The sequence below is a fragment of the Silurus aristotelis genome (assembly GCF_946808225.1).
Source record: "Silurus aristotelis genome assembly, chromosome: 6".
Lineage (NCBI taxonomy): Eukaryota > Metazoa > Chordata > Actinopteri > Siluriformes > Siluridae > Silurus > Silurus aristotelis.
In genome coordinates, this window is record NC_139579.1 from 33,794,935 (window position 1) to 33,809,661 (window position 14,727).

Consider the following 14,727-nt stretch of genomic DNA (forward strand, 5'->3'; position numbering starts at 1 on the left):
ACACACACACACACACACACACACACACATTAAATAAATGAAAGGACTGTAGTGAAGCAGAACAGATCAGCTCAGGATCTCCAGGTGGATGTCAGTGTCGGGGCGGAGCTGCATCTGAAAAGCCCCAGTGTGAGGTTACTAGAGGAAATATAAAGTTACTTTTTTTCACTCTGTGAACTGGAGAAATTGAAGAATAATGAAGAAAGGACATGAAAAACGGAGGAGACCTGAGACGCGTCTCTGAGCGGCGAAATGTTCAGCGTGTAATATTGTCGAGTTTCTGATCCCTAACTATGATTTCAAATTCCTTCTTTTGATTATTATTTATTTATCATAAGATTTATTTTTAGATTAGATCAGAATTCAAATATACAGATTTTAATTAAAAATAATACAAATATTATACGTAGAAGAGCCTTAAATAATATCAAATATTTTATAAATTGATCCCTCTGTATTTATTTATTTATTTATCCAGACATTTTTATTGTCATTAAGAGAAAACAGATGATTAAAAGTCCTCTGGAACTTTTCCAGAGCGCTCTGGAATTCTGTAATGATCCAGATGTGAAATAGTGGCTTATAAATGACCAGGTGGGCGGAGCTAACAAAGACTCCATGAAAATTATTTACTGTGTAAATTCATTCATTCAGACACGCCGACTTAATACTTCCACTGCCATATACGGAGAAGGACACACCCACCCGAGGTGGATCTGATTTCCATATCTGAATATAAGAGCACACCTGCTCAGAAATACCCCGTTCCTGCAGGTGGTTCCCAGAGTTTCTTTGATCTTACGATGGAGATAGTAATATAAAAAATGTGAAGAATCTTTACATTTCGGTACGATATGCCGTGACGCTGCCAGGACGTTCACGTCTTTTGGAAAAGCACAAAGTTTTTGGTGTTTGAAAGCCCAGTTTTAACGCGTTTATCAGCAACACGAGCTAGAAGACGACCCACACTGGCAATTTTAACTATGAAGACACGCCCACTCAGGGCTGCTCTCATTTGCATAAAGGATCTGATGAACACACCCCTTCAGATTGTCACTTTTTAAAACTGGACACAGACATGAGGCCACACCCACACAGTAGTAATTATGTATACAGAAGCTCTCAGATCACCACTCACTTCCATGTACGGGCATAAAGACACGCCCTAATATAAAAACTGATCTAAAAGACACTTCTATATATAGACGAAAAGACACTCCCACTTAGAGCAGCTCTTATTTACATATACGGACTGAAGGACACGCCCACTCAGAGTTGCTCAATACATATCCATAGTGATCCTTCATAAGGTGACTCGGGGTCACACCCATATTTACCTGTAAAGCCACGCCCACTCCGAACCCCTCCTGTGCCCTGGGAGCGAAGGAGGAGAAACATCACGCAGCAGCAGCAGATGGAGACATTTCTCCGAGTGAAACTCAAACAGCTGGTTTTTATTCAAGTGTTTAAAATCAGTGATGGGGGCGGAGCTTCCCGCCGAGCATCACCTTTATTCATCTTGACACCAGGGGCGTAAAAATCAAAACGAAGAAACAAAAGTCACTGACCAGAGGTGTGTGTGTGTGTGTGTGTCCTGTTCTCACGCTAACAGTCAGGAAGGAAAGAAATTAAAGGGCGGAGTCGAAGCTGTTGTGTTGTATATATGCTAATTTCCTCGGTCATGTTTACATAAACAAGTTTAATAACATAGCAATCAGTGGTTATTTCACAATTGGGAGGAGAAAAGAGAGAAGTGTACACGCTTTTACAGGGTGTGTGTGTGTGTGTGTGTGTGTGTTTCTGTCCTCGGGTGGATTAACAGGCGAGTTCACGGGCGGCGCTGCGTTTGTGGGGTTCCACTTTTCCGAACTTGTTGCTGTTACGTAATTAAATTCTTACATACAAATATGAACAAAAAGAAGCTTCGTCTCAGAAGCTCTCGAGTCTTTCAGCGATTCCAAGAGACAGTCATAAGAGGGTGGGGCTTTATTCAGAGAAGGAGGGGCTTAACTCAGAGGAAGTGGGGCTTAAAGCTGCCCATCGCTGCACTGGGCATCTTGACATTGGGCTTCGCTCGGTTTTTCCGTCTCCTGATTGGAGAGATCATTAGAGAGAGCGGAGGTCTTCTCTGAAAACTCCTCTCCATCAGGCTCCAGGCCGTCAGGACAGGGCAGCTTCAGAAGCTCCTCCCTTAACTGAGCTGTGTGTCGCTATGGAAACACAAATGCTGAGGTTAATGAAATGTGCCATGAGACGAGTGAGGTGTGTGTGTGTGTGTGTGTGTGTGTGTGTGTGTGTGTTACCTTGAGTGCTGCTGCGTGGTGAGACATGGTGCGTCCCACTCTCTTATCACTGCTGTACTGCTGGATGTCGGAGATCCACTCCTCACACTGAGCCATGATCTCAGCTCGCTTCTGGTAGAAGTGCTTATGGATCACCTGCACGCGCGCACGCACACACACACACACACACACACACACAATCAGTTTATAGCTACATTTCCTGTCCACGTGTACAGGATCTCACACACACACACACACACACACACACACACACACACACACACACACACACACACACACACACACACACACACACACACACACACACACACACACACACACACACACACACACACACACACACACACACACACACACACACACACACACACACACACACACACACACACACACCATCTCGTTATGTAGTGAATTGAAAGCTCCAGAGCAGAAGTGTACGGCTGACGAGATGACAGCAGGAGTCACCATGGTAACCCGTTTCTCACCGTTTACACTGATCTCAGTCTCGTCGCTTCTCCTTCTTACAAATCTCACTACTGCTCCAAATACATCACTCATTCATAAGCCCACTTACTGTTTCTGTCCCTCACTCACTCACTCACTGTCCCTCACTCACTCACTCACTGTCCCTCACTCACTCACTCACTGTCCCTCACTCACTCACTCACTCACCCTCTCTCACTGTCTGTCACTCACTCTCACTGTCGCTCGCTCACTCACTCACTCTCACTGTCGCTCGCTCACTCACTCACTCTCACTGTCGCTCGCTCACTCACTCACTCTCACTGTCGCTCGCTCACTCACTCACTCTCACTGTCGCTCGCTCACTCACTCACTCTCACTGTCGCTCGCTCTCACTGTCCCTCACTCTCACTGTCCCTCACTCTTACTCTCACTGTCCCTCACTCTTACTCTCACACTCATTTACTCACTCACTGTCACTCACTCACTGTCACTCACTCACTGTCACTCACTCACTGTCACTCTAACTGTCGCTCGCTCGCTCGCTCACTCACTCACTCTTACTCTCACACTCACTCACTCACTCTTACTCTCACACTCACTCACTCACTCTTACTCTCACACTCACTCACTCACTCTTACTCTCACACTCACTCACTCACTCTTACTCTCACACTCACTCACTCACTCTTACTCTCACACTCACTCACTCTTACTCTCACACTCACTCACTCTTACTCTCACACTCACTCACTCTTACTCTCACACTCACTCACTCTTACTTTCACACTCACTCACTCTTACTTTCACACTCACTCACTCTTACTTTCACACTCACTCACTCTTACTTTCACACTCACTCACTCTTACTTTCACACTCACTGTCACTCTTACTTTCACACTCACTGTCACTCTTACTTTCACACTCACTGTCACTCACTCACTCTCTCACTGTCACTCACCCACTCTCTCACTGTCACTCACTCACTCTCTCACTGTCACTCACTCTCTCACTCATTTACTCACTCACTCACTGTCACTCTAACTGTCGCTCGCTCGCTCGCTCACTCACTCTTACTCTCACACTCACTCACTCTTACTTTCACACTCACTCACTCTTACTTTCACACTCACTCACTCTTACTTTCACACTCACTCACTCTTACTTTCACACTCACTCACTCTTACTTTCACACTCACTCACTCTTACTTTCACACTCACTCACTCTTACTTTCACACTCACTGTCACTCACTGTCACTCACTCATTTACTCACTCACTGTCACTCACTCATTTACTCACTCACTGTCACTCACTCATTTACTCACTCACTGTCACTCTTACTCTCACTCACTGTCACTCACTCACTCACTCTCACTCACTGTCACTCACTCACTGTCACTCACTCACTGTCACTCACTCACTGTCACTCACTCACTGTCACTCACTCACTGTCACTCACACTGTCACTCACTCACTGTCACTCACTCACTGTCACTCACTCACTGTCACTCACTCACTGTCACTCACACTGTCACTCACACTGTCACTCACACTGTCACTCACTCACTCTCACTGTCACTCACTCACTCTCACTGTCACTCACTCACTCTCACTGTCACTCACTCACTCTCACTGTCACTCACTCACTCTCACTGTCACTCACTCTCACTGTCACTCACTCTCACTGTCACTCACTCTCACTGTCACTCACTGTCACTCACTCACTCTCACTCACTGTCACTCACTCACTCTCACTGTCACTCACTCACTCTCACTGTCACTCACTCACTCTCACTGTCACTCACTCATTTACTCACTCACTGTCACTTACTCATTTACTCACTCACTGTCACTCACTCACTCTTTTACTGTCGCTCACTCTCTCACTGTCACTGTCACTGTCGCTCACGCACTCACTGTCACTGTCGCTCACTCACTGTCACTCACTCACTGTCACTCACTCACTGTCACTCATTTACTCACTCACTGTCACTTACTCATTTACTCACTCACTGTCACTCACTCACTCTTTTACTGTCGCTCACTCTCTCACTGTCACTGTCACTGTCGCTCACGCACTCACTGTCACTGTCGCTCACTCACTGTCACTCACTCACTGTCACTCACTCACTGTCACTCACTCACTGTCACTCACTCACTGTCACTCACTCACTGTCACTCATTTACTCGCTCACTGTCACTGTCGCTCACCGTCACTGTCGCTCACCGTCACTGTCGCTCACCGTCACTGTCGCTCACTCACTGTCGCTCACCGTCACTGTCGCTCACCGTCACTGTCGCTCACCGTCACTGTCGCTCACCGTCACTGTCGCTCACCGTCACTGTCGCTCACTGTCGCTCACTGTCGCTCACTGTCACTGTCGCTCACTGTCGCTCCCTCACTGTCGCTCCCTCACTGTCGCTCCCTCACTGTCGCTCACTGTCACTGTCGCTCACTGTCACTCCCTCACTGTCGCTCACTGTCACTCCCTCACTGTCGCTCACTGTCACTCCCTCACTGTCGCTCACTGTCACTCCCTCACTGTCGCTCACTGTCACTCCCTCACTGTCGCTCACTGTCACTCCCTCACTGTCACTCACTCCCTCTCTCACTGTCACTCCCTCACTGTCACTCACTCCCTCTCTCACTGTCACTGTCTCACTCTCTCACTGTCACTCACTCACTGTCACTCACTCACTCTCTCACTGTCACTCACTCACTGTCACTCACTCACTCACTGTCACTCACTCACTGTCACTCACTCACTGTCACTCACTCACTGTCACTCACTCACTCACTGTCACTCACTCACTCACTCTCTCACTGTCACTCACTCACTCTCTCACTGTCACTCACTCACTCTCTCACTGTCACTCACTCACTCTCTCACTGTCACTCACTCACTCTCTCACTGTCACTCACTCACTCTCTCACTGTCACTCACTCTCTCACTGTCACTCACTCTCTCACTGTCACTGTCACTCACTCTCTCACTGTCACTCACTCTCTCACTGTCACTGTCACTCACTCTCACTCACTCACTCTCACTGTCACTCACTCACTCACTCTCACTGTCACTCACTCACTGTCAGTCACTGTCACTCACTCACTGTCACTCACTCTCACTGTCACTTACTCACTGTCACTGTCACTCTCACTGTCACTCACTCACTGTCACTCACTCACTGTCACTCACTCACTGTCACTCACTCACTGTCACTCACTCACTCACTCACTCACTCACTCACTGTCACTCACTCACTCACTCACTGTCACTCACTCACTCACTTACTGTCACTCACTCACTCACTTACTGTCACTCACTCACTCACTTACTGTCACTCACTCACTCACTTACTGTCACTCACTCACTCACTTACTGTCACTCACTCACTCACTCACTTACTGTCACTCACTCTCACTGTCACTCACTCTCACTGTCACTCACTCTCACTGTCACTCACACTCTCACTGTCACTCACACTCTCACTGTCACTCACTCACTCACTGTCTCACTCACTCACTGTCTCACTCACTCACTCACTGTCTCACTCACTCACTCACTGTCTCACTCACTCACTCACTCACTGTCTCACTCACTCACTCACTGTCTCACTCACTCACTCACTGTCTCACTCACTCACTCACTCACTGTCTCACTCACTCACTCACTCACTGTCTCACTCACTCACTCACTGTCTCACTCACTCACTCACTGTCTCACTCACTCACTCACTGTCTCACTCACTCACTCACTGTCTCACTCACTTACTGTCACTCACTCACTCACTTACTGTCACTCACTCACTCACTTACTGTCACTCACTCACTCACTCACTTACTGTCACTCACTCACTCACTCTCTCACTGTCACTCACTGTCTCACTCACTCACTCACTGTCTCACTCACTCACTCACTGTCTCACTCACTCACTCACTGTCTCACTCACTCACTCACTGTCTCACTCACTCACTCACTGTCTCACTCACTCACTGTCTCACTCACTCACTCACTGTCTCACTCACTCACTCACTGTCTCACTCACTCACTCACTGTCTCACTCACTCACTCACTGTCTCACTCACTCACTCACTGTCTCACTCACTCACTCACTGTCTCACTCACTCACTAATTTATTTACTCATTCACACAGTCGCTTACTCGCTAATTCACTCACACACACAGCCACTCTGTAAAACAGCTTTAAAACAAACACCTGTCACATCACGTTTATACACAATCAGAGAGAGAGAGAGAGAGTTGTGATGACATTAAAGCAGTGATGTGGAAAAAGGGGGTAATGCAATATACTGATACACAGTAGAGCATACAGATACTCCACACACACACACACACACACACACACACACACACACACACACACACACACACACACGGGTAATAAACAGTGGGTCTCTGACGTCAGAGCAGGAGTTTTACGGCCCATTAGAGTTGGAGCGGAGGAAGGACACCTCTCTCTCTCTCTCACACACACACACAGATGAAGAAACCTGGTCATTCAGTATGTTCTGGTCATTAGTAGCTGAACCTCAGGTTTTGGCCACATCATGCTGCTGAAACTCGACCTGACCAACTGAAGCAACCTCAGATCATAACACTTCTACAGTAGGAACTGGGTGGGAGAAAGGCATCATTTCATCTGCTTCTCTTCTTTTCCTCAATCACCATCACTCTGGAACAGGGTCAATCTGGACTCAAGACTTTTCAGACTTTATTCTCCATAACAACCTGAAGTTTAAACAAACTTACACCACTTCTGAGTCCTAATCTTCTGACTTCTCTTTAATATTAAACACAGCCCTGAACATCGACAAAGAAATGAGCAAGAAGGACAGAAGCTGAGAAAAACATCTACATTACCACTGGGCATAGGGCAATAAGAGACTCTGGAAGGGAGGGAGGGAACAGAAGGAGAGAAAGGGAAAGATGAAAGTAAAGAAATGTAAAGGAAAGAAAGGACTGGAGAAAAAAGAAAGGGGTAGGAGGAAGGAAAAAAGAAGGATGCAGGGGAACAAAGAATGTAAAGAAAGATTGCAATAAATAAAATAAAGGGTTAAAACCACTGATGGTTTAATAAGCAGACATGAAAAATGTCCTCTAAGGAAATCAAAAGCAGATGGTGACAGAAGCAATGTGAAAGCTGTGAAGAACATGCAGAAAAACACCAGACATCACCACCAACACCCATAGAGCCCAGTAGATCCAACCTTCTCATCAGAAGAACAGACAGGAATTCACAAAAAAATCCAGACGATCCCCAAACGTTCTAGAACCAAGAAAAACCTTTACCATAGTGATGGAAAGGCCAAGTGTGGAGAAAGAAAAGATCTACTCATGATCCACATCATATAAGCTGATAAGTGAAGCATGGTGGTGGTGTCATGGCTTGCGTGGCTGCATCTAGAACAGACTCATTAGTTCGAACTGATGATGGAAATGAAAAGTCTACAGAAACATTGGTTGCCAATTTAATCAGAAACGCATCAATAGAAACTTCATCATCATCATCATGCAGCTAAACAGTGATCCAGAACACACCATCACAACAAAGAACTTCATCATGGGGAAGATAGAAAGGTCAATCAACAGACCACCCAACTGAGTGAGGGAAGGAACCTGCAGAAACACACAACTGCATGAAGCTGCTGGGCTCCACAGCTGGAACACCATCAGACCTGATGTTAGGGCAACCAACTAAGAAATCTGTTCCAATAATTATCTAATCTCAGGCAGCAGGAATTCTGATCCATACAAGAAAAGAGTCAAAGTGTGTGTGTGTGATTAGTACTTCCTCTCGCCCCTGGTCTTTATTACCTAAAAGGTCACCAAGTTTGTTAGTGTCTCTTATTAGAGCATCAGCTACTGATGCGTTTTTAATAGAGATTCCACTCTCACACACACACACACACACACACACACACACGAATAGTGGGCGAGTTAAGGTTCCTGTAGTAATAATGAATGAATCAGTAGTTCTATAGACACACACTCGAGGTGTGTGTGTGTGTGTGTGTGTGTGTGTGTGTGTGTGTGTGTGTGTGTGTGTGTGTGTGTGTAGTAAAAGGTCATTTGTCAAGCTGTCCTAATCTGATTACATGTGTGTGACTCTGGGGTGTTTACACACTCACTCGGAGCGGACACAGTGATGGATGCCGATGCCAAATAAAAGTCTCACACACTCTCACTCTCACACACACACACAGCATCTATACTCTAAGCTCTCAATGAATGTTTTGTATGTTTGTGTATTTTTACTTTCCAAGATGAGAAGTAAGCGTCAAGACTTGAGCGAGATGAGAAGTGAGCGTCGAGACATGAGCGAGATGAGACGTGAGCGGGGCGAGTGCCTAGAGATGAGTCAGACAAACACTGATTCCTGTTGCGTCATTGTTGAAGACAGGCGCTCCATAATTCTCCGTTGCTGCACCTTTAATTCTGCTCATTATAGCAGAGGCGTTAAAGAGCGCCGACTCGGAAGAGAACCAAAATAATACATCAGCCTTATTACTGTCCTGTCCTGACACATCTCCATGGCAACCAAGCATCCAATCCAGCCAGGTGATGAGGGACCTCGCTATAGATACAACACACCTCAAAACCCCTGACGCTGCTCCACAGTGAGTGTTTAATATCCCGAAAATGTTCATCATTAGAATATGATCAGTTTAATTGAAGTAAGTTTTTTTCATGAGAAAGTGAGATCTTATATTTCCTGCGTCTGTTTGCGTCACAGAGCCATCACACAAGATCTCCTGCCCTTCATCTCCACAATCATCAATGGGTCATTAACATCTCGCTATGTACCAACTACCTTCAAGCAAGCAAGGGTTATTCCCATCTTGAAGAAACCTGCTCCGGATCCATCAGACATCAACAACTACAGACCGGTATCACTTCTCTCCTTTCTTTCTAAATCTCTGGAATGCACTGTTTTTACCCAACTGTCTGTTTATCTCTCACAGAACAACCTCCATGATCCGAACCAGTCTGGGTTCAAAGCGGCACATTCCACAGAGACGGCCCTTTTGGCTGTTTCTGAGAAACTACATGCTGCTCGATCAGCCAAGCTGCATCTGTACTTATCTTTCTGGACCTTTCAGCAGCATTTGACACAGTCAACCACAAGACTCTCGTCAACCCTCATGAGCCTCGGTATCCACGGAACAGCATGGGAATGGTTTGCTTCCTACCAAGAAGGTCGCTCATACCAGGTAACATGGAGGGGATCCACATTTGCCCTGTGCAGAAAACACTGGTGTCCCACAAGGCTCGGTACTTGGTCCCCTCCTTTTCTCCCTCTATACACACTCCATTGGTGAAGTCATATCCTCACATGGGTTTTCTTATCACTGCTATGCAGATGACACTCAACTTATCTTTTTTTCCCCTCCATCAGATACCACCGCTTCTGCTCGGATCTCAGCATGCTTGACACATCTTTGTGGATGAGTGCTCACCAACTAAAACCCAACCCCAGCAAAACAGAACTGCTGGTCATCCCAGGTGATTCATCCCCAGGTCAAGATCTCCAAATAACTCTTCATGACTCTCTGCTCTCCCCTTCAGCCACTGCTCGTAACATCGGGGTAACTATGGACAATCAACTGTCCTTCTTCTCACATGTTGCTAATGTTGCTCGTTCTTGTCGATTTCTTCTCTACAACATTTGAAAGATTCGACCATTTCTGTCCACACAGGCTGGGCTTGTTTAGTCTCTTGTGATTTTGAGACTTCACTACTGCAGCTCTCTGCTGGCAGGTCTTCCCCTGAACGCTATTCATCCACTGCAAATGATCCAAAACGCAGCTGCACGGCTTTTGTTCAATCAGCCCAAGTTCTCCCACACCACCTCACTGCTGCTCCTTCACTGGCTTCCAGTAGCTGCACGTATCAGATTCAAAACCCTGATGATCCCTACAAGGCCAAAAATGGACCAGCACCTCAGTGACCTCATCACATCTCGCACTGCACCACGCTGTCTGAGATCCTCCAGCACTGCTCCACTGGTACCACCTTCTCTCAGAATGAGAGGTAAGTACACTTCAAGATTCTTCTCTGTTCTGGCACCGAGGTGGTGGAATGAACTTCACCTAGATGTCTGTACAGCAGAGTCCCTGACTATCTTCAAGCGACGACTGAAGACCTTCATCTTCCTGAAATACCTAAATTAGCACTTTCCAAGTTTGTAGAATTCTAGTGTGTTTATTTATATGAAGTGTGTAATTTGGTGTACAGTGTAGATTTATTCATTACTACAGACTCAAAGCACTTTAGTACGTCGCTCTGGATAAGAGCTTCTGCTACATGCTGTAAATGTAAATGATAAGCAGACAAGAACATGATGAATAGAACATGTGGATTTACATGTTTACACCATGTACAGATGTTATCACTGGTGTACTTACTTTTGTTGGCAGTTATTTAGATAATAATGACTTGGTTGTTATTTTAGAGGACAGTAGATCTGTACTGACACTAAAATGTATTTTGCTGCTGTGTAGCTGCACTATTTAATGACAGAGTTCTTTCTATCCCTCGATCACCAAAACCGATTTCCTCAGTCACATACGAGCGCTTGTTACCTTCTACAGAGACTTCAGAAGAACAATAAAGCTGAGAACGAAGCTGTGGAGATCCATTGTGCCTCTGGAGAGCATGTGTAGATAGCAATGTTTTGCTAATCCGCTTTAATGAGACGGTATTCCACACCCACGAGAGATATACTGAAAGCAACATGGGGTGTGTGTGTGTGTGTGTGTATACCTCTTTAAAACAGGGGGACGGATTGCGGATCTGCTCCAGCATGGCCCACTTGACCGTGGCCTGGCGGATGTTTCCATCGTACTCTCTGGAGCTCTGAGTGCCGCTGGGCGTGCCACGGGAACGCTCGTACCCCGGCTCGTTAAAGTACGGCTCACACACCAGGATCAAAGACTGCACAGATACCAGCACCTACACACACACACACACACACACACACACACACACAGTGTAAAATACCAATGAAATATCCATGATGATTAGAGAAAGAGAGAGACAGAAAGACAGAAAAAGTGTGTGTGTGAGAGATTTTTTTTGTGATGTCCTACTGGCGAATGTCCACCAATCTATAAGTGGTGTTACAGAATCAATAGAGACATCTTTATGAACTACTGGACAAACCCACGGGGACAGGACGAGGACGACACACACACACGCACGCATATGTATGTACATTCAGATCAATAACTCACACAAAATGAGGGGGAGTGGAGAGACAGGACTGGAAGGAGAGGAGAGGGATGGTTAAAGTGTGTGTGTGTGTGTGTGTGTGTGTGTGTGTGTGTAACACGCTCCCACCAGCGTGATCAGAATGCTGATCAGGCAACAAACCCAGACCTTAAAAAGAAATCAATCCTCCATTGATATAAAAACAGAATGAGTTGTAAACCGCACTCTCGTGGGATTCGCTCATTAGCACACTCGCTGTTGTTACACTGCTTTTGCTAGGCGATTGGGAAACACACACACACACACACACACACACACACACACACACACACACACACACACACACAAAACCCGGAGAATAAACTAGCGCACCACCTAGAACATGTAAAAATGCTGTAACCATAGAAATCAGAGAGAACAATGAGAAAAGTCTCGCACTGTGGTGAAGAGATAATATGAGAGAGATAGAGAGAGAATCTGACCTGTAAAAAACTAGACGTCTGCGGGTTCCACTTCTCCTCAGGGCGTCCGTGCCACGTGTTCAGGATACTTAAACACACCTGAGGGGGGACAAGAATCAACAAGACATTCTTTTACATCTAAAACTTAAAAGTGAGGTTCAGTGAAAGACAGACAGACATGTGGACACAGACAGATACAGAGAGACAGACAGACATGCTGACACAGAGACAGACAAAAAGAGATACACCGGCAGACATACACAAAGACGTAAAGATAGACATGTATGCAGACACACAGACAGACGTGTAAACACAGACCTTGCCGTCGTTGTAGAGGTTTGGGTTAAAGCGCACACTGTGGCCTCCCGTCGTCTCCAGATTAACCAGAGGAGGAGAGTTTGGATAATCCTGAGGAAAATACACATCAAACTCAAAGCAGCCGTTAGCATACGGAGTGTCTGCTGGACCTGTAATCAACACCTGAGAGAGAGAGAGAGAGAGAGAGAGAGAGAGAGAGAGAGAGGGGGGGGGGGGGGGGTAAGATAAGTGTATTCAGTGATGGGGCAAACAAGCTTGTGCCACTCAGACATTGGTTCTGTTTAGACACACTCACACAGAGGCACACACTCACACACACTCACACAGAGGCACACACACTCACACAGAGGCACACACACTCACACAGAGGCACACACACTCACACAGAGGCACACACACTCACACAGAGGCACACACACTCACACAGAGGCACACACACTCACACAGAGGCACACACACTCACACAGAGGCACACACACTCACACAGAGGCACACACACTCACACAGAGGCACACACACTCACACAGAGGCACACACACTCACACAGAGGCACACACAGGCACACAGAGGCACACAGAGGCACACACAGGCACACAGAGGCACACAGAGGCACACACTCACACACACTCACACACACTCACACAGAGGCACACAGAGGCACACAGAGGCACACACTCACACAGAGGCACAGAGGCACACAGAGGCACACAGAGGCACACACTCACACACACTCACACAGAGGCACACACTCACACACACTCACACAGAGGCACACAGAGGCACACACTCACACAGAGGCACACAGAGGCACACAGAGGCACACACTCACACAGAGACACACACACACAGAGACACAGAGGCACACACACACTCGCACAGAGGCACACACACACTCGCACAGAGGCACACACACACTCGCACAGAGGCACACACACACTCGCACAGAGGCACACACACACTCGCACAGAGGCACACACTCGCACAGAGGCACACACTCGCACAGAGGCACACACTCGCACAGAGGCACACACTCGCACAGAGGCACACACTGGCACACACTCGCACAGAGGCACACACTCGCACAGAGGCACACACTCGCACAGAGGCACACACTGGCACAGAGGCACACACTCGCACAGAGGCACACACTGGCACAGAGGCACACACTGGCACAGAGGCACACACTGGCACAGAGGCACACACTGGCACACACTTGCACAGAGGCACACACTCGCACAGAGGCACACACTGGCACAGAGGCACACACTGGCACAGAGGCACACACTGGCACAGAGGCACACACTGGCACAGAGGCACACACTGGCACACACTCACACAGAGGCACACACTTACACAGAGGCACACACTCACACAGAGGCACACACTCACACAGAGGCACACACTCACACACTGGCACACAGAGACTCACTCACTCACTCACTCGCACAGACAGACACTCACTCACTCACTCGCACAGACAGACACTCACTCACTCACTCGCACAGACAGACACTCACTCACTCACTCGCACAGACAGACACTCACTCACTCACTCGCACAGACAGACACTCACTCACTCACTCGCACAGACACTCACACACACACACACACTCACTCACTCACTCACACAGACAGACACTCACTCACTCACACACTCACACACACACACACACTCACTCACTCACTCACACACAGACACACACACACACTCACTCACTCACACACAGACACTCACTCACTCACTCACACACAGACACTCACTCACTCACTCACACACAGACACTCACTCACACACAGACACTCACTCACACACAGACACTCACTCACACACAGACACTCACTCACACACAGACACTCACACACTCACTCACACACAGACACTCACTCACTCACTCACACACAGACACTCACTCACTCACACACAGACACTCACTCACTCACACACAG

At 47.2% G+C, this 14,727-nt stretch overlaps 1 protein-coding gene across 1 annotated transcript in view; it reads right to left on the reverse strand.

The window, feature by feature from the left end:
• Nucleotides 1-1,433: 1,433 nt before the first annotated feature.
• birc6 (baculoviral IAP repeat containing 6) overlaps nucleotides 1,434-14,727 on the reverse strand; it is a 97,000-nt gene continuing 83,706 nt past the window's right edge. The window contains exons 70-74 of the mRNA XM_083545464.1: nucleotides 12,781-12,942; nucleotides 12,484-12,561; nucleotides 11,555-11,743; nucleotides 2,304-2,438; nucleotides 1,434-2,210 (exon numbers count right to left, since the gene is read on the reverse strand). Of these exons, the coding sequence (XP_083401590.1) occupies nucleotides 2,028-2,210; nucleotides 2,304-2,438; nucleotides 11,555-11,743; nucleotides 12,484-12,561; nucleotides 12,781-12,942 (747 nt within the window). The 3' untranslated portion in view covers nucleotides 1,434-2,027. The remainder of the gene's footprint in view (nucleotides 2,211-2,303; nucleotides 2,439-11,554; nucleotides 11,744-12,483; nucleotides 12,562-12,780; nucleotides 12,943-14,727) is intronic.